This window comes from Mobula birostris, chromosome 14 (assembly GCF_030028105.1).
Source record: "Mobula birostris isolate sMobBir1 chromosome 14, sMobBir1.hap1, whole genome shotgun sequence".
Classification (NCBI taxonomy): domain Eukaryota; kingdom Metazoa; phylum Chordata; class Chondrichthyes; order Myliobatiformes; family Myliobatidae; genus Mobula; species Mobula birostris.
This window is the reverse complement of record NC_092383.1, coordinates 1,941,220-1,962,979: the sequence shown is the minus strand read 5'-3', so window position 1 is coordinate 1,962,979 and position 21,760 is coordinate 1,941,220. Positions and strand designations below refer to the sequence as shown.

Below are 21,760 nucleotides of genomic sequence, written 5' to 3'. Positions count from 1 at the left end.
GCTTCCTCCAGGTAATCCAGTTTCCTCCCTCATTTCAAAGACATATGGGTGAAGGGTCTTCGCCCGAAACATCGACTGTACCTCTTCCTTTAGATGCTGCCTGGCCTGCTGCATTCACCAGCAATTTTAATGTGTGTGGGTTAGTGTTTATAAGTTGTGGGCATATTATACTGGAACTGGAATCATGACAACACTTGCAGGCTGCCCCCAGCACATCCTTGGGCCATGCTGGTTGTTGACACAAATGACTCATTTCACTGTATGGTTGAATATTTCAATGTACATGTGATAAATAAAGCTGATCTTTAATGTTCATCTTTAAATATGAGCTGGGAGAAACAGAGGACAAATTAAGGGATTTATTATCTTTGAAAATTAGTAAATTGCCAGGCCCATATAAAATGTATCCCAAATGATGCTAAAAACATTCCACCCGATGAGGGTCCTTCAGCCTGAAACAATAACTCTGTTTCTCAGCAGATGACCTACTAAGTGTTTCAGCATTTTGTTGTCCTTTGTGATTTCTGCTGTTCACGACCGCCAGCTGAGAGTCAAAGACACTTAAGAGCTATTAAAATTGAAGCAAGTACTATTTAATGCAAAAAGTAAAACCTCGCTTTAAGATTCCTGAGAAGTTAAAACGTTAGGATTATTTTGCTATGGTCTAAAGGAGTATCTTGCTTTTTCCTGAGCCATCACTAGTTTATAATCCCAATTGTAATCATTGGGAAATAGTGAATAGACACACTTGACCTTTTGAATCCAACACAAACATAACCTATATTCCTTAAAGTTCTGAATGCATGGAATGATTTTTGGAGCATATGTTGTCTCATGGTATTGACTGGTTCTGTTCCATTCCTTTGACCCTGCTGATGAGAAGGGAATTCCTGGGCCACTCCAGCTGGAGCTGTTCGCACTGTTCAGTTGGTATTCCATACAAAACAAAAAAACAATGGGGAGTTGGAACAGGAGGAGGTGGCCAGGCCTTTAGGCCTGCCTGTCACTCAGTGCAATTGTGATCTATGTCGGCTTTGATTACTCTTCTGTGCCAGTTGATCTTTTGAATATTTATCTATCTCCATGATAAATGACCTGGCTTCCACTGATTTGGGGGCAGCAAATTCCAGAGTTGAAGAAACCTTCAGTGAAGGATAGATAGACTTGTGCCGGAGAACCTGATGCTCCGTCTGGATTATTTTTGTTGTAATTTTGTAAAATTGAATTAATATCGGTTTAGTCCTCAGCGTGAACCATGGTGAAATCTCTGACCTATGCAGAATTAAAATGTGCACATTTGAGAAGGGGAATGTTTTAGGCGTTAACTCAAATGATGGAGTTTTATTTATTTTTTATGTGCCTGCTGCTCTTATAGAGTCATAGAGCACTACATCACAGAAACAGGCCCTTTGGCCCAACTTGTCCGTGCCATTACTGTTACACTGCCTAGTCCCATCGACCTGCACATGGACCATAGCCCCCCATATCCCTCCCATCTATCCCCTTATCCAAACATTTCTTGAATGTTGCTATTGAACCTGCATCCACCACTTCCACTAGCAGTTTGTTCCATGCTCCCACCCAACTCTGAATAAAAAAAGATCTCCCTCAGGGTACCCTCAAATATTTCACTTTTCACCCTTGACCTATGACCTGTACTAGTCTCATCCAACCTCAGTTTAAAAAGTGTGCTTGCATTTACCCTATCTACTACATACAATTCTGTATGTCTCTGTGAAGCCTCCTCTTGTCCTAACCTACTCAACCTTTTCCTATAACTCAGCAACATCCTTGTAAATTTTCTCTGTATTCTCAATCTCATTGATGTCTTTCTTGCGGGTAGGTGACCAGAACTGCACGCGATACTCTGAATTTGCCCTCACCAACGTCTTGTACAACTTCAACATAGTGTCTCAACTCCTGTACTCAACCTTGATGCCGTGTCCAATCAAGAACCTATCAACCTCTTAAGTACACCCAACGATGAAGGCCAAAGTGATAGGCCAATTTACACCCTATATTAGATAGCATTGAGGAGGTTTGCGTTTATTAATTACAGGAATGTGCCAGATTAACATAATAAATAGCTTCTAACTATAGAGCATAGGAGAATGAGGAGAGATTTGACAGAGGTATACACAATTGAGGGATATAGATGGGGTAAATGTAAGCAGGCTTTTCCCACTGAGGATGGGTGAGACTAGAATCAGAGGACAGGGTTTAAGGATGAAAGGTGAGATGTTTAAGGGGAATACGAGAGGGAATTTCTTCACTCGGAGGGTGGTGAGAGTGTGGAACGAGCTGCCAACAGAAGTGGTGGATGCAGGTTCGATTGCAATGTTTAAGGGAAATTTGGACAGATACATGGATGGGAGGGTTATGGAGGACTATGGTCCAGGTGCAGATCAATGGAACCAGGTAGATTGATAGTTCAGCACGTACTAGATGGGCTGAAGAGCCTGTTTTTGTGCTGTAGTGTTTTATGACTTCTATCAGTACAGGAAATCAGATAGTTGTTAGTAAAGGGTACAATGATATGCATGTTGATGTAACTATAATTAGTCTACCAGTGATTTTGGTTTAAAATGAATCACTGTTTTTTGAATCTTTTCAAGGGTTTGACACTTTTTACTACAACCTTCTGTAATCTGTGTCCAACAATTTGAATGAATCCTGATTTTAATTGCACTTCTTATGCATAAACATTGGAATTCAATCTTTCTTCTGCTTAAAAATGCCGATCAAATCTGTGGTCGCCTGTCCTTTCATAATTTGGTAGATAATATGTAATCAGGTATTGCAACAGTGTGGTAATAGTTTGATCATTATGAACTCACTGTGGAGTAAAGTTGAGTTTTTCAGTGACCTTGGAAAAGCCATGAAACAACTGGTGATGGGAGGTTTATTGTGTTCTTATATTTGATGTGAACTGACTTAGTGCATTGAAGACTAAATACTAATCCTGAAGATGATCTAGTCCCTTGACTTCATTAGGTTAATTCAGACAGAATCCTCTGACCATTTATAAAACTAATAAATTTTGCATGTGTTGTCAAGATAATAATTTTCACATTTCTAACATAAACCTATAAAAAGAAGAAATGGTTAGCCATGTTCTAACAAATTGCACAAAAGCAATGGCATTTTCCAGCTCTGATCAAGTGCTTGCAACTTGTGCTTGGACCTTTGTGAGATCTTCATGATTTACTGTTTGTCTCCTTAGCTTTTGTAGATTAGGCATTGATGATTGAAGGTGTTCTGTTTAGCTGGGACAGGAAGTTATATCAGTCTGTATTATCTCTATGGAGCTGTAATGGCCATGTTATGATTGTCATTTCAACTGTGTACCTGTCTGCTTTATCCAGAAAACAAAGGATACCTGAAGAGCACATCTAAAGCATGTAATGGATATCTTGAAAAGACTGGCAGTAACATGCCTGCAGTGTATTTTGACTGGGATTATAATTCTCTGATTTTTTTGTATTTAGCAATTTGTGGGCAAATCTGTTTTAAATACATTTCTTTGGCTACTATTTCGTCATTAAATTTGGGAATAATAGCGTCAGAAATGGGATATTTGAAAGACTTTGTTGTCCAGTTAGCATTAAACTTAATTCAGAACCATGATAGTTGAAATACAGAATAATACTTTCTATATTTTGTATAGAAAGGGTACAGAGGAGATTTACCAGGATGCTGCCTGGTTTAGAGTATGGATTATGATCAGAGATTAAGGGAGCTAGGGCTTTACTCTTTGGAGAGGCGGAGGATGAGAGGGGACATGATAGAGGTGTACAAGATAATGAGAGGAATAGATAGTGGATAGCCAGTGCCTCTTCCCCAGGGCACCACTGCTCAATACAAGAGGATGTGGATTTAAGGTAAGGGGTGGGAAGTTCAAGGGGGATATTAGGGGAAGGTTTTTTAGAGTGGTTGGTGCGTGGAATGCACTGCCTGAGTCAGTGGTGGAGGCAGATACACTAGTGAAGTTTAAGAGACTACTGGACCAGTGTACGGAGAAATTTAAGATGGGGGGTTATATGGGAGGCAGGGTTTGAGGGTCGGCACAACAATGTGGGCCGAAGGGCCTGTACTGTGCTGTACTATTCTATGTTCTGCAGTCCAACAAATATCATATCAACCTTTAAAGCCACCAGGAACCAGAAAGACGTGTCAGTGTTGAAAGCAACATTTGGGGCTGATTGTGGGGTGTGGCGGGTGGAGACAAAATATGTAGATATCTGAAATAAAAGCATGCTTGTCTCAGATCAGACAGCAGCTGTAAGAAAGTAGAATTTTGCTGGAAATCTAGTCGTTTAGTAATCTTCCTGAGTTGGCATTGGTATATCAGTCAGCCAACTAGTTAATTGCAGCCCTACTCCGGTCAGAGGAGGGACTGTTTAAGGTAATTCTTATGGGGATTAGTTTCATTTGGGGAAAGACAATTGTTAGAAGACAATGACTGGCAGGGCACGTTACCTGCCATTTGTTAAGTACTAGCCTTAAGTATTTAAGTTTCCCCTTGAAGGCAGGATACGAGAACCGATAACCATGAAACCTTGCATCTCAAATCTGCTTCTCTAATCACTTTGTGAGCAGATCATTAAATCTGCTCAAATCTGCTTCTGTATTCACTTTGTGAGCAGATAATTAATTATGCAGCAAGAAATTTACTTTTCATCTTGAGTTATTCACTCTCTTTTTATTTTCAATGTCATTAAATCTAGATAAATCTGAATAGTTGATGACTAGAAATTAGATTTAAAGTAGCTTAATTGATTTTATCTCTCGTAATGAGAGTTGGGTAGTCAGGGACAAAAAGGGGAATTCTGTGTATGGAGCTGGATAACATGGCTGAGGTCTTTAATGAATATTTTTCATTTGGATTCATGAAGGAGAAAAACATAATAGTTGGAGATGTTTGAAGCCCAAAGTAAATTTATTATCAAAGTATATGTTGCTGTAAGTGACCCCGAGATTCATTTTCTTGCAGGCATACTCGATAAAGCCATGATAGAATAATAACCATAATAGAATCTATGAAAGACTGCACCAACTTGGGTATTTAAGCAGTGTATAAACGACAAACTGTGCAAGTACAAAATGAAAGTAATAATAAGTAAGCAATAAATATCGAGAACATGAGATGAAGTCCTTGAAAGTGAGTCCCTAGGTGGTGAGAACATTTCAGTGATGGGGCAAGCTAATTTCAGTAAAGCTATCTCATCTGGTTTAAGAGCCTGATGGTTGAGGGGTAATAACTGTCCCTGAACCTGGTGGTGCGAGTCTAGAGGCTCCTGTACCACCACCTTGATGGCAGCAGCAAGAAGAGAGTGTATCCTGGGTGGTGGGGGTCCTTGATGATGGCTGCTGCTTTCCTGTGACAGGGCTCCGTGTAAATGTGTTCAGTGATGATGTGGACTTTACTCGAGCTGGTCAAGGCCGTATCCACTATTTCGTGTAGGATTTTTCTGTTTAAGGGCATTAGTGTTTCCATACCAGGCTGTAATGCAGTCAGTCAATATATTCTCCACCACACATCTATAGAAGTTTATCAGAGTTTTAGATGTCATGCCAAATCTTCGCAAACTAGTAGAGGGGCTTTGGGGCCTTCTTAGTAATTGTGCTTGCGTGCTGGACTAGGGCAGGTTTTCTGAAATAATAATACCAAGGAATTTAAAAACATGTAAACACGAGAAAATCTGCAGATGATGGCAATTCAAGCAACACACACAAAATGCTGGTGAACACAGCAGGCCAGGCAGCATCTATAGGAAGAAGTACAGTTGAAGTTTTGGGCCGAGACCCTTCGTCAGGACTAACTGGAAGAAGAGATAGTAAGAGATTTGAAAGTGGGAAGGGGAGGGGAGATCTGAAATGACAGTAGGGGAAGGGATGAAGCTCAGAGCTGAAAAGTTGATTGGCAAAGGGGATACAGAGTGGAGAAGGGGGAGGATGCCTGCTCTCCATCTTCCTCTGGGCTCCCCTCCCCCTCTCTTTCTCCCTAGGCACTCCCAACCTGATGGCATGAACACTGATTTCTCTAACTTCTATTAATGCCTCTCCTCCCCTTCTTACTCCATCCCTTATTTATTTATTTATCCCCCCCCCCATTTTCTCTCTCTTTTTTCTCTCTCTGTCCCTCTCATAATCACTTCTTGCCTGCTCTCCATCTTCCTCTGGGCTGCCCTCCCCCTTGCTTTCTCCCTAGGCCTCCCGTCCCATGATCCTCCCCCTTCTCCAACTCTGTATCCCTTTTGCCAATCAACTTTCCAGCTCTTAGCTTCAACCCTCCCCCTCCTGTCTTCTCCTATCATTTCAGATCTCCCCCCTCCCCCTCCCACTTTCAAATCACTTCCTATCTGTTCTTTCAGTTAGTCCTGACGAAGGGTCTCGGTCCAAAATGTCGACTGTACCTCTTCCTATAGATGCTGCCTGGCTTGCTGCGTTCACCAGCATTTTGTGTGTGTTCCAAGGAATTTAAAGTTGCTCTGTACTTCTGATCCTCCAATGACCTCTGGCTTCATCCTCCTGAAGTCAATGATCAACTCCTTGGTCTTGCAGAATTTTAGTAGGAGTTTGTTGTAGTAGCACCATTCAGTCAGGTTTTCAATCGCCCTACTATGGTGAAATTCCAGAGCACATTAAGATTAAAAAGGAGAAGACATTAGATTTCTTAGTGGGAAATAAAAGTGAATAAATCCCCAGATATATTCCAGACTGCTATGGGAGGTGGTGGAGCCGACTGCTGGGTCCTTGCCAGATGACTGAGAGTCATGATGAAGGGCAGCCAAGGAATTGCAGGCCAGTGAGTCTAATATCAGTAGTGGGGAAATTATTGGCAAAAATTTTGTTGGACACGAATGATCTACGCTTGAAAAAACAGATTGATCAAGGATAGTCAGCATGGATTTGTTGGTAGAAGGGCAAGTATAATTAATTTAGCTGTGCTTTTTTTTTGAAGAGGTAGCTGAATGTAATTTGCATGAATTTCAGTGAGGCCTTTGACAAGGTCACACAGGAAAGGTTGCCTAAGGATTGGAGCCTGAGGGGTCCAAGACAAGTTGGTAAACTTGGATCCAAATCTGACTTGGTAAATGAGACAGAGGGTGATGGTGGAGAGTTGCTTTTTAGTGACTTGAATCCTGTGGCTGTACCGTAAGGATCGGCTCTGTGATTCCTGGTAACTATTAATAACAAATGTGAATGTAGGAGATGCATGGATTCTATACCATGGTTAAAGAAGACATCTGCAGATGTACTAATCATAAGAGCAAGGGAGTCATGGTACAACTTTATAAATCATTGATTTGGCAACAGCTGGAATATTGTTTGCATTTCTGATCACAAGAATAGGAAAGGCATGATTGCCCTCGAAAGGCGATAGAGGAGATTTACCAGCATGTTGCCTGGGATGAAAGACCAGATAGGTTGAGTTTGTTCTTGGAGTAGAGGAGGCAGGAGGTGGGGGGTGGGGACTTGAGACAAGTGTACAAAATATCAGAGGTAGATGTAAACAAGTTTTCCCCATGGCAAAAGTGTCTTAGACCAGAGGGCATAGGTTTAAGATGAGGAGAAGTCAGTTTGAAGGAGATGTAAGGAAGACTCTCTTCAGCTGGAGCATGGCTGGAAAATGGAACACACTGTCTGAGAAGGAGGTGGAAGTAAGCACGCTTGTGACATTTAGGAAATATCTGTATGAGCGCCCAAATTGCGAAGGCATAGAGGACTAGGTGCTGGGAAGTGAGGGGAGTACAAATAGTTTCTTGATGGTTAGTATAGACATGGAGGTCCGAAAGGCCTGTTTCTGTTCTGTGTGGCCTTGATTCTAATAAATGTAATTGGTCTTTCTACGTAACTATTTCCTGGAACGTTTATTGATGGGTTACATAAAGGGACGGTTATAGACACTGCCTTACACCTGTTAAATGTGGAGAAAGGGCAGCACGTCCTTCACCTCAGTTGGACAGTGTACCATTGCCTTTCTAAATTAAATCATGTATTCAGCTGAACAGGAACAGAAAGGAGCATTAAATGGCATGCATGAAGAAAATCCTCATCCCGAGGTGATTTATCTGTGTTGTAAATCTGACCTTGAATTTAGTCTGTGATGTAAATGTATACTCCAGTGAACTCTACTTTGTAACTGTTACGTTCTCGGTACATTTCAGTCCAACCATGTGTGGTTGGGAGCAATGCTTCCCTTGGAATGAGATTGGGAGAATTAACAATGTTAATGAGCTGCCGATATAAGAATATTGCAATAATTCAGCCCTTTACTGCAGGATTGGACTATCTCTCAATCATGCACTCGTCACTTTGCATCCTGCACAATGCTGGTTATAAATAAGCCATGTAACTAAACATGGAACACGCAGTAATAGGCCCAATCAAACTGGATTCAGTCCATCATCCAGACTGTCTCTCTGTCCGCACTTTACAGAGGTGCAAGATGAATTTGTGCAGTGCATGAGTGTTGGTTTTTGGAGCAGTATGTTGAATCTATCTAGGAACAGACTGTTTTAAATTTGGTTGTGTGTACTGAGGCAGGATTAATGAAAGGTGTTGTGTTTAAGGACCACCATGGGAGGTCTACTATTACATCATGATGGATACAGTTTGGGGATGATTAGTCCATAACCAATGTCCTCATTTTGTATATGGATAATTGCAGGGTACGAAGGCAGTGTTCACTAAAGTGGATTGGGTAAATAGGCTAACTAATAGATCATCAGAAGAGCAATGACAGTTATTTAAGCAGTTCACAACACTCAGGAGAATTTTGGTCCCTTTTAGAAAGGGGGATCCAGAGAAAAGACTCCTGATGAAGGGTCCCAGCCTGGAACATTGACTGTTATTCCCCTCCGTGGATGGTGCCTGACCTGCTGAATTGCTCCAGCATTTTGTGTGTGAGTGCTCAGAAAGACTATTCATTCAATTTTAAGAGATCAAGCAAGTTATGTAATCAATGACTAGAGTTTACAGAGTGGTGAAGTCTAATGGTAGAGGTTTTGGGGGGGGGGTACCTAAAGAAGAAGGAATAAAAAAAAACTGGAAGAACAGGGAATTGAAGCAAGTGAAATCAGCACAGAAGAGGGATAAAACCTGGAACAGATCAGCTGTGATTGTATCGAATGAATAGGCAAGATAGAGGGGACATTCTTGTGTTTATGAAGATGGAGAGGGCTTGGTAAACTGATCCTGCGTATATGAATCAAGTTTATTATCACCGGCATGTGATGTGAAATTTATTAACTTAGAAGCAGCAGTTCAATGCTAACATAATGTAGAAGAGAGAAAAAAAATAAATAAAATTTAAAAATAAATAAATTACAATATACATATATTGAATAAATTTTTTAAAAGTGTGTAAAAAAAAAAGAAATACTGTGTATTAAAAAAAAAGTGAGGTAGTGTCCAATGGTTCAATGTCCATTTAGGAAACGGATGGCAGAAGGGAAGGAGCTGTTCCTGAATCGCTGAGTGTGTGCCTTCAGGCTTCTGTACCTCCTACCTGATGGTAACAGTGAGAAAAGGGCATGCCCTGGGTGGTGGTGGTCCTTAATAATGGACGCTGCCTTTCTGAGACACCACTCCCTAAAGATGTCCTGGGTACTTTGTAGGCTAGTACCCAAGATGGAGCTGACTAGAGTTACAACCATCTGCAGCTTCTTTCGGTCCTGGGCAGTAGCCCCCACCCACCCCTCACCATACCAGATGGTGATGTAGCCTGTCAGAATGCTCTCCATGGTACATCTATAGAAGTTTTGAGTATATTTGTTGACATGCCAAATTTCTTTATAACTACATCGATATGTTGGGACCAGGTTAGATCCTCAGAGATCTTGACACCCAGGAGCTTGAAACTGCTCACTCTGTCCACTTCTGATCCCCCTGAGGATTTGTATGTGTTCCTTCGTCTTACCCTTCCTAAAGTCCACAATCAGATCTTTCGTCTTACTGACGTTGAGTGCCAGGTCATTGCTTTGGCACCACTTCAGATCCTAGCTTTTGGCTAGGATCTTTATGACCTCGCTGTCCATGGGAATGGTACCGTAGGATTGGAGGGAGGCATACCTCACTCCTGTACACCCTCTCGTCACCACCTGAGATTCTACCGACAATGGTTGTATCGTCAGCAAGTTTATAGATGGCATTTGAGTTATGCCCAGCCACACAGTCGTGTATACAGAGAGCAGAGCAGTGGGCTAAGCACACACCCCTGAGATGCACCAGTGTTGATTGTCAGTGAGGAGGAGATGTTATCACCAATCTGCACAGATTGTGGTCTTCCGATTAGGAAGTTGAGGATCCAATTGTAGAGGGAGGTACAGAGGTCCGGGTTCTGCAAATTCTCAATCAGGATTGTGGGAATGATGGTATTAAATGCTGAGCTGTAGTCGATGAACAGCATCCTTTCATAAGGTTTGTGTTGTCCAGGTGGTCCAGAGCTATTTGAGATTGCATCTGCCGTTGACCTGTTGTGACAATAGGCAAATTGCAATGAGAGCTAGCAATAAAGGCACCAACCAACAGTTGGGCTTTGGGTGGTAAATGGAGATCTCACACCCAGAAGATTGTCTTAGTCAAAGCTGCTAAGGCTTTATGACTCTCACTCTGATTTGAAGAGAAATGTAATGACCGATAAAGTTGCCTGTATTTAAAATCTTCTGAAATTAAAAAAACATTGAAATACTAAGCATAAATTAGTTACTGTGCATTTTTCTCCTCTCCAGAACAGGAATCCTCTTTCAAAGAGCATTAGCCCAGAATGGGATGGCAGAGACAGATTCCCCAGCATAATGCCACTGAGCTCCAGCATGTGTAGGCTTTGCCACTGGACCCTATGTGAAGCCCACATGCCCAGGATGTGCTTTCTTGAGGATGACTAGGTGACAGCAGTTTCTCACAGAAGTATAGTCAATGCAGTTTGGTTGAAAGTAGTGTTGTGTCAGTGTTACGATGGGCAGAGCAATTTGTTCTGAGTCCTTAAATATGCAAATATGCTTTCCTAAATTTTTGCTGAAATTGGTTAATACAGTGGATTCTGGTTAATTGGGCCATTCTTTAATTGGGCAGCTGCTTATTTGGGACAACTTTTAAAGAACAAAAGCTAATTGCTTTTGACTAGGATCTTTGTGTCCTCATTGTCCAAGGGAATGGTACCGGAGGATTGGAGGGAGGTGAATGTTGCCCCCTTGTTCAAAAAGGGTAGTAGGGGTAGTCCTGGTAATTATAGACCAGTGAGCCTTACATCCGTGGTGGGAAAGCTGCTGGAAAAGATTCTTAGAGATAGGATCTATGGGCATTTAGAGAATCATGGTCTGATCAGGGACAGTCAGCATGGCTTTGTGAAGGGCAGATCGTGTCTAACAAGCCTGATAGAGTTCTTTGAGGAGGTGACCAGGCATATAGATGAGGGTAGTGCAGTGGATGTGGTCTATATGGATTTTAGTAAGGCATTTGACAAGGTTCCGCACGGTAGGCTTATTCAGAAAGTCAGAAGGCATGGGATCCAGGGAACTTTGGCCAGGTGGATTCAGAATTGGTTTGCCTGCAGAAGGCAGAGGGTCGTGGTGGAGGGAGTACATTCAGATTGGAGGATTGTGACTAGTGGTGTCCCGCAAGGATCTGTTCTGGGACCTCTACTTTTCGTGATTTTTATTAACGGCTTGGATGTGGGAGTAGAAGGGTGGGTTGGCCAGTTTGCAGATGACACAAAGGTTGGTGGTGTTGTAGATAGTTTAGAGGATTGTTGAAGATTGCAGAGAGACATTGATAGGATGCAGAAGTGGGCTGACAAGTGGCAGATGGAGTTCAACCCGGAGAAGTGTGAGGTGGTACACTTTGGAAGGACAAACTCCAAGGCAGAGTACAAAGTAAATGGCAGGATACTTGGCAGTGTGGAGGAGCAGAGGGATCTTGGGGTACATGTCCACAGATCCCTGAAAGTTGCCTCACAGGTAGATAGGGTAGTTAAGAAAGCTTATAGGGTGTTAGCTTTCATAAATCGAGGGGTAGAGTTTAAGAGTCGCGATGTAATGATGCAGCTCTATAAAACTCTGGTTAGGCCATACTTGGAGTACTGTGTCCAGTTCTGGTCGCCTCACTATAGGAAGGATGTGGAAGCATTGGAAAGGGTACAGAGGAGATTTACCAGGATGCTGCCTGGTTTAGAGTGTATGCATTATGATCAGAGATTAAGGGAGCTAGGGCTTTACTCTTTGGAGAGAAGGAGGATGAGAGGAGACATGATAGAGGTGTACAAGATAATAAGAGGAATAGATAGAGTGGACAGCCAGCACCTCTTCCCCAGGGCACCACTGCTCAGTACAAGAGGACATGGATTTAAGGTAAGAGGTGGGAAGTTCAAGGGGGATATTAGAGGAAGGTTTTTTACTCAGAGAGTGGTTGGTGCGTGGAATGCACTGCCTGAGTCAGTGGTGGAGGCAGATACACTAGTGAAGTTTAAGAGACTAGTAGACAGGCATATGGAGGAATTTAAGGTGGGTGGTTATATGGGATGCAGGGTTTGAGGGTTGGCACAACATTGTGGACCGAAGGGCCTCTAATGTGCTGTACTATTCTATGTTCTATTAATTGATTAAAATAGCTGGGATTTCCTCCTTTTATTTGGGACACAATGCAGCTTAATTGGGACAGGTGACTGTTGCCAGTTTCTGATTAGTGTCAGTTAATGCACTTGTGTGTCATTAGGCGCCACACTGTACTTTAAAGCAAACAGTTTTTAAATGGCATCTGGTGCATGTGTTTGTGTTCAAAAGGCAGCAATTTTTGTCGCTGATATTTGACGAGAAATAAGCAGTAAGATGATTCAGAACTGTTTTGCTCACTGTGGTTTCAAACATTCACGCTTTGAAATGCCAGAAATGGCTGGGAGTGAAAATGAAACTATTTCACTGCTTGAAAATGAAACTATTTCACTACTTATGAATTACAAAGAATTTGAAAGCATCAACAATCATCTTGAATGTTGCAATGAAAATGAAGATTTGAAGGATTTAGTCGTCGAAAGGCTTGCATGACAGCAGTCCATTATCTACACTAGGTGTCTCTGCTGATTTTGTTCATATACAGCCAATCAAAAGAACACTGGATGAATTCCTCCATCAGTAACCATTAGCAACCATTACATGTTTTGTAGTATTGTAGAGGTATTAGTAGTATTCTAACTTATTCTGCATTTCATTTAAATATATAAATTGTTACTTAGTTAAATGATAGTTTAACTATCTTTTTAACTATTTCCATGAAACTTCAGTTAATTGGGGTACCCACTTAATTGGGCCAAAGTGATGTGTCCTAAGTAACTGGAATCCACTGTAATAAGATGGATAGCTTTATTCCCTGTTAGCTTGTACTAAGACCTTCAAACTGTTGCGCCTCAACCAGATTTTTTTTCTCATCTATTGATATTTAACTTTTTAAAACTTGTTAGATCTTGCCTAATCCCGTAATTTGTTTTAACTTTTCCAATTTATTTCATTTTTAAGCCAGGTACTACTGAACCTTACAAGTTTTGCAATAAAAAGCTATTTATGTTCTTTGAGCTATTGTTTCCCATTTGATTGAGTCCATTAACATTGATGAGATCATATATCGCATATGACTGATGTGTTGATAGATTTTCAAAGTAAATGGAATAATGACCATTATTCATGCAAGTTGATTAGGCTGGTTAAGAAGGCATATGGTGTGTTTGCCTTCATTAGTCAGGTGGTTGAGTTCAAGAGCCTCATGCTAATGTTGCAACTCTGTAAAACCGTGGCTAGATCACACTTAGAATATTGTGTTCAGTTCTGGTCATCCCATTTTAGGAAGGATACGGAAGCTTCAGAAAGGGTGCAAAGGACGCTGCCTGGATTGCAGAACATGTCTAATGCAGACTTAGGGCTTTTCTCTTTGGAGCAAGGAGAATGAGAGGTGTCTTGTTAGAGGTGTACAAGATGAAGATGCTTAGATGGAGTGGACAGCCAGAGTCATTCTCCCAGGGGGAAATAGCTAGTACAAGGGGGCATAATTTTAAGGTGATTGGCGGAAAGTCTGGGGGGGATGTCAGAGGCAAGTTTTTAACATAGAGTGGTGGGTGTGTAGAACACCCTGCCGGGAGTGGTGGTAGGGAAATTGAAGGGGTTCTGAGGCACATGGATGAAAGAAAAATGGAAGGCTCTGGGGGAGGGAAGGGTTAAACTCATCTTGAAGTAGGTTCAAAGGGTAGCACAACATTGTGGGTTGAATGGCCTGTACTGTTGTAAATTTTTCTTGACCGGAAGCATTGACTGTTCATTCTTTTCCATAGATGCTGCCTGAACTGCTGAGTTGCTCCAGCATTTTGTGTGTGTTGCTTCCTCTAACCACTCTTCTGTGATTGTATTGGGTTTAATTCTTGAAAGCTTACTTGAAGTGTTACAAGCCACTGGTACCTTTTCACTGCAAAAGTGTTGAATTACGTGTGGTGTAAAATGGCCACCTTTGATTGTCTGCCATGAAGCTTTGCAGTTTGCAAAATCTTCATATTCTTTTTGTATTTCAGGTGATCAGTCATGATGGAAGACAAATGTCCACGTGTTGCTGACTATTTTGTGGTGGCAGGCATGACAAGTGCATCAAAGCCACTTGAAGAGGAAATACATTTTAATGACAACTGCCATAAAGTAGCTAAACCAAAAACACCAATTACAGATGTGGCTGTCATTGTGAAATCACTGGGAGAAGAAGTTCCCCAAGGGTATACATGTGTGGAAACTACTCAAACTGGATTATCAGCTGATCTCAATAATGGAAGCTTGATGGCTCCTCAGATTTTTCTCTGCTACAAAAGAGGTAGAGATAAACCACCACTGACTGATCTAGGGTATGTTACTGAAATTAACTTCTTTCCACATTATGTGCTAGTGAATGCCTTCCATCTTTATATGTACTCAGCATTCATTTCAGCATTAGGTATAGCTTGTTTACAATGGGCATTTCAGAAAGTACATCCAGTATGTCACCATATACCAGGGTGTTCCCAAAGGTTTTTATACCATTGACCCCTACCATTAACCGAGGAGTCCGTTGACCCCAGCTTGGGAGCCCCGCCATGAACTGCCTTGAGATTCATTTACTTGCAGGCACTTACAGTAGATACAAAGAAGCACAATAGAATCAATAATAGACTACATACAAAGATGGATAATCAATGAATGTGGCAAAGACAACAATTTGTGGATGTAGAAAAAGAAAAACAAAATAATGATAATTGAATAAGTAATAAATAATATTGAGAACATGAATTGTATACTCCTTGAAGGTGAGTCCATGGGTTCTGGAATCAGTTCAGAGTTGTGGTGAGTGAAGTTAACCATGCCAGTTTGGGAGCCTGAACCTGGTGGTGTGGGACCTAAGACTCCTGTACTTCTTTTCCCAATAACTGCAGCAAGAAGGGAGCATGATTTGGATGGTGGGAGTCTTTGATGATGCATGCTGGTTCCCTGCAACAGCGCCTTATAAATATGAGTTTATCAGTGGTGGGGTGGCCTAAAGATATATTGAATTGGATGTCGTAGAGTCATAGAACACTACACAGAAATAGGCCCTTTGGCCCATCTACTTCATGGTGAACTATTTATCTGCCTAGTCTCATCTACCTGCACCTGGACCATAGTTCTCCATACCCCACCCAGCCACGTACCTATCCAAATTTCTTTTTAAATGTTGAAATCAAATCTGCACCCACCACTTCCGATAGCTTGTTCCTCACTCTCGCCACTCTGAGTTCACTCTTAACCCATGATCTCTAGTCCTAGTCTCTCTATCTATGCCCCTCATAATTTGGTATCAAATCTCCCCTCATTCTCCTATGCTCCAGGGAATGAAGTCCTGATTGATTCAACCTTTCCCTTTAACTCAAATTCTCAAGTCCTGACGACAACCTGATGAATTTTCTCTGCACTCTTTCAATCTTATTGACATTTTTCCTGTAGGTAGGTGACCAAAGCTGTACACAATTATGCCCACAACTCACTAACTGTGACTTGTATACCTTGGAATGTGGGAGGAAACCCATGTAGTCACAGGGAGAGCGTACAAACTCCTTACAAACTGCAGCAGGAATTCAAACCTGATCACTGACACTGTAAAGTGTTATACTACTGTACTACCTGATTATGGGATCTAGCTTTCTGCTCCAAAAGTTGCTCATCTGATTAGAAAGGAAGTTCTCCCAGACTTTACATTAATTAGAATGCCCGATCTTCTGAAGATGTTAATGAAACAACTCATTTTCAGTTTAAGAGCATCATAGTTGATTTGCAAGCTTCTGTAAGTCTGATTTAGTAACAGTATCTGATTTGTACTTGGTGGTGTAGTGACATTAATAGTAATTGACGTAGTTGTATTGTTTTCTAGTGTTTTGTACGAATGGAAGGAGAGACTGAAGCACGGATGCCAAATCATTCAAACTACACCTTATGGCCGACCTGCTAACATCAGTGGTGGCACCTCATCTCAACGAATCTACATAACATATCGGCGAGCACCAGAAAACTTTGCCCAGAATTCCCTGTCTGTTACTGATATCTGTATAATTATTCCAAGTAAGGGCGAGACCCCACCACACACTTTCTGCAGGGTGGACAAAAACGTCAACAGCAGCATGGTAAGATACCAGATCACCAGCCTACTTTTGGGTAACTGGATTTGCTGTGTCGTCCAAACTCAGTAACAGACAGATAAATCTTTTAAGGATAGGTTGAGTGAGCTAGGGCTTTTCTCTTTGAAGCAAAGGAGGGTGAGAGGTGACTTGATAGAGGTGTACAAGATGATGAGGCAGAGATTGAGTGGACAGTCAGAGACTTTCCCCCAGGGTGGAAATGGCTAAAATGAGGGGGCATAATTTTAAGGTAGTTGGAGGAGAGTGCACAGGGGAAGATCAGAGATAGGTTTTTTTACACAGTGGTGAGTATGTGGAATGTGCAGCTTGGCTTGGTGGTAGAGGCAGATACATTAGGGACACTTAAACTCTTAGATACTCACGTTGATAGAAATGGAGGGTAATCTGGGAGGGGAGGGTTAGATTGATCTTGGAGTAAGTTTAAGGGTCAACACAACATTGTGGGCTGCAGGGCCTGTACTATGCTGCAATGTTCTATGTTGCAAGTCCTCCACGGTGTGGTAGCCAAATCTGTATTTGATACTGTCTGTATTCAAGTACAGTACTTGTGTTTGAACAAAGTTATGAATGTAGATGAAGCCTACAGTTTATTAATGTTTAAAATAATTGCTATTTTGTATCCCTGCAATAATTCTAAATAATTCTGTTTGACCCACTCCCGTCAGGGAGGAGGTTATGTAGCATCCATGCCAGGACCACCAGGCTCAAAAACAGTTACTTTCCCCAAGCAGGTGCTCTGATCACCCACTATCTCCACCACTTCATTATTTCTCATCAATCACATTATGTATAGCCTCACATCACTTTATGGACATCAGTCAATCTATGTATATAAGCTATTTTTATTATTTATATTTATTGTTTATTATTGTGTTGGTTATCTTTTTTTGTGCTGCATCAGATCTAAAGTAACAATTATTTTGTTCCCCTTGCACTTGTCCTTGCACAGGAAATGATATTAAGCAATAGTGAATAATTTTAAAGGAATGTTTATTTATTCTTTAATGAGGATTTCACCTGTAAATAGTGAATTCACCAACTGCCTGCAAAAATTACTTTTAAAATAACCCATCCATAGCCCACGGTAATTGGTGGTTTTTGATTGCAACATAGTAACAGAATGAATGAACAGACATAGTCTCAAGATTCAACTTCCCTAATGTTACCATCCACTTAATGCTGTTGGAAAATCTGATCAAATTAAATCAACACATATTGAACTGCTAGAGGTTTTTAAAAACAACAGATTCTCAGAAATGTCTCAAGACTCTTCACAACAAAATATTGTGTTGCATTGAAACATAGTGATTGTTTCACATAAATTAAAGAACATTTAACAAAGTAACACCCTGAAAACAGTGATTCAGTTCCCGGTTTTTGATTGATAAGGTACCTGGAAGATTAGTTTTCTTAATAATTGTGCAACTCAGTCTCCGGGACAAAAAAATGTAAGTAACACATGAAGATGGAACTTTCAAGAGTGTAATACTCTATCAGCTAGCATAACGCACACAAAACACTGGGGAATCTCAGCAGGTAGGGCAGTATCTACAGAGGGAAATAAACAGTTGGTGTTTCTGGCTGAGACCCTTCATCAGGACATCAGCCGAGCCACGTACTTAGGATCTCAATTAGAGCAGAAACCAATAATGTCCAATTTGGATGCAAGAATGTCCTAGAGTGTTTTGGGGGGTATTGGAATGAAACGTAAGGCATATAAAAATGTTTATTGTTCACTTGAATTGTGAAAAATATCCAACTGGATAGACTTTGCTATGTTGCCTGGACTGTGTCAGAAGAAGGCATTTGATTTGATTCCGCCAGAAGAAGTGGGATTTCCCAGTGGCCACCTATTTTAATTCCACGTCCCATTCCCATTCCGATATGTCAATCTACGGCCTCCTCTATTGTAGTGATGAAGCCACACTTGGGTTGGAGGAAGGACACCTTGTATTCTGCCTGGGTAGCCTCCAACCTGATGGCATGAACATTGATTTCTCGAACTTCTGGTAATGCCCCCCTTCCCTTCATCATCCCCCATCCCCTCCCCCCTCTCACCTTATCTCCTTACCTGTCTATTGCCTCCCTCTGATACTCCTCCACCCACCCCCCTCCTTCTTTCTTCCATGGCCTTCTGTCCTCTCCTGTCAGACTCCCCCTTTTTCAGCCCTGTATCTCTGTCACCAATCACCTTCCCAGCTCTTTACGTCACCCCTCCCTGCCCGTGTTTCTCTCTCCCCCCTGCTCCTACCTTTAAATCTACTCATCTTTTTTTCTCCAGTCCTGCCAAAGGCTCTTGGCCTGAAGTGTTGACTGTACTCTTTTCCAAAGCTGCTGCCTGGCCTGCTGAGTTCCAGCATCTGCAGATTTTCTCATGTATTTGATTTTAATTTTGTGAATTTATGATGAAATGCAGAGTTATTTCAGCTGAAGCTGAGTGTTGAGCTACAGTGAAGATGTAATCTATTTCAACTCTTCCCCCAGGCTTAAATGCATGCTTATGGATATGTTCTGATGTAAAGTATATTGCAAAGGTTATTTATTTTGGGGAAAACAATATTTTATGTAATTAAACATCGGTTTTATAGCACATTGGATAATGAGGAGGTTTAAGAATTAACATTTTATTCCTCTGTATTGTGCTGTGAAATCACTTTTCAACTTCTGTTTTGCAAACAGTTAAAATTGTAGGTCATTCTTCGGACAATTTGATATACCCTGTGGTAGACTAGAGTACCAAATATGTCTTAAGTTAAGAGTGACTGTCCATACATTTGCCTGTTCAATTATCAATGTCCTGTTACTTTTGATAACTGTTCTCTTTTGTGATTTGTAAGAACTGTGTATGCCCACCATTGTCTGTTCCAAATAAATGCTTCCACTTTGAAAAGATTAATGTTATCATTTAATAAGTAACAACTATTTGCACCCTCAAGAGATATCTGCAAAGGGGACAGCCTGCAACTAAAGCATTTGTTTTAAAAATGTACACAAGTTTGTTGCTTCATAATATCAATTTCCATACTTCCTATCATTGAAGAAGGCATTTTAGCCCATCAAATCTACACTGGCTAACAGGGAAATTCCACTCTCCCACTACTCTTTCTCTGTGACCTCTTCGCCCCACATTCCCTTCAACTGCTCCGGATATACCACTCACCTACACATGAGCTGCAACTAAGAGTGGCCAATCAGTCTACCAATCTGAGACGTGGCAGGAATAATGTGCAAATTTCACTGATACACTGGATGCAAAGGTGGAACTCAAGGTGCTGGAGCTGCTCCCGTGCATGTGCTTAAGGAAAGCTAATGTGCCACCAAAATTGCTGGCTAATTTTTATCAATGTGTGATAGAGAGCATACTGGTATACAGAATTGCAGCAAGACAGATCACAAAGCACTCCCAACAGGTGATTAGGACAGCTCGACACATCATTGGGACTTATGAACTACTGGACCTGGAGACAATCTACAACTGTCGATGTCCACAACATGTTCCTCACATCTTTAAAGGCCCATCCCATCCTGGATACTGTCTGTTCAATCTCCTGCCAAGACAGCAAGACTGAAAAACAGCTTCTTCCTGAGGGCTGTTGTGCAGCTGAATAATGCTACACCCTGGCTTGCCAATGGCCTTCGAGTACTATGCACTATTGAAATCACTTGTTGCATGTAAATATGGGATTTTTAAAAATTAAGCTGTATTACATGCATTGCAAATATCTGTTTTTCATGGACTGGGGTAGCACTGCAATCTTGTTGTCTTGAGCAATGAGGATAAAGGTCTATTCTGTCCTGTGCTGGTCTTGTTTTGGTGAATATTAGTTTGTGTGTGCAATCATGTGATTTTATTTTTGTTCCAGTGGGGATCAGCTGTATATCTGTGCTACAAGAAGTCTTTGGCCAAGACCAACACTATAGCTTACAAAGCTGGTAAGTGCTGAATCCGTAATGAGATCAGGGTATTAACATTTGTGCTCCAACTAGGGATAGCAATGAATCAAAGACAACATATGGCATTAGCATGAACATTTCTAATATGCTTGAAGTTAGATTATTGATTAGAGAATGAGACAAAGATAAATTGGAAATAAGATGTTAATTTGCTCTCAGGACTTCAATATTAAAGTGGGTTGGTTGTATTTTATGAATCTGACTAATTGATTACCATAAGTCAAATACTCAGTGGCCACTTTATTAGGTGCACATGTACACCTGCACATTATTGCAAACATCTAATCAGCCAATCACGTGGCAGCAACTCAGTGCATAAAAGCATGCAGACATGGTCAAGAGGCTCAGTTGTTGTTCAGACCAAACAGCAGAATGGGGAAGAAATGTGATCTGAGTGACTCTGATTGTTGGTGTCTCACGGAGTGGTTTGATTAGCTCAGAAACTGCTGATCTCCTGGGATTTTTCACACACAGCAGTCTGTCGAGTTTATGGAGAATGGTGCAATAAACAAAAAAAAAAGTCCAGCAAGCCCAAGTTGAAAATACCTTATTAGAGAGAGGTCAGAGGAGACTGGCCAGACTGGTTCAAGCTGACAGGAATGGGACAGTAACTCAAATAACCAGACGTTACAACAGTGGCGTGCAGAAGAGCATCTCTGAACACACAGCACATTGGATCTTGAAGTGGACGGGCTACAGCATCAGAAGACCACAAACATACACTCAGTGTTTGTACAGGAGGTATCTTATAAAGTGGCTACTGAATGTATATAATAATTTTTCAATATACTGTGTTCCCTTAAAGTAGACTTACAGTGCTTAGCATTTAGTGTATGGCTCTAAACAAGGCTGTGTAAATTACTTATTTCTCCTTTAACTTCTGTTTCCAAAGGCATTTGAGATTTTATCTGTGATTAATTTTAGCAAGTCATAATTTGAGTAGTTGGGGGAAATTTATTCTTACTTGCTAGGTGCCAGGAATGCTGCTTAACTGCTCAACAAAGGCCTTAGCCATGAGATTTGCAGTGGCTCAGGTGACAGCACCAGTCCTGAAAATTCATGCTTTTCTCAGTGAATTGCTCAACTTCCAGTTAATTCAGCCTCAATGGTTCCTGCATGGCCATTCATGGC

The 21,760-nt window shown here is 41.3% G+C and overlaps 1 protein-coding gene across 4 annotated transcripts in view; it reads left to right on the top strand.

Moving 5' to 3' along the window:
• dennd4a (DENN/MADD domain containing 4A) overlaps window positions 1–21,760 on the top strand; it is a 161,973-nt gene that overhangs the window by 34,382 nt on the left and 105,831 nt on the right. For all 4 annotated transcript variants that reach the window (XM_072277956.1, XM_072277959.1, XM_072277955.1 and 1 more), the window contains exons 2-4: window positions 14,555–14,875; window positions 16,411–16,660; window positions 20,539–20,608. In XM_072277956.1, coding sequence (XP_072134057.1) covers window positions 14,565–14,875; window positions 16,411–16,660; window positions 20,539–20,608 — 631 coding nt within the window. In that variant the 5' untranslated portion in view covers window positions 14,555–14,564. The remainder of the gene's footprint in view (window positions 1–14,554; window positions 14,876–16,410; window positions 16,661–20,538; window positions 20,609–21,760) is intronic.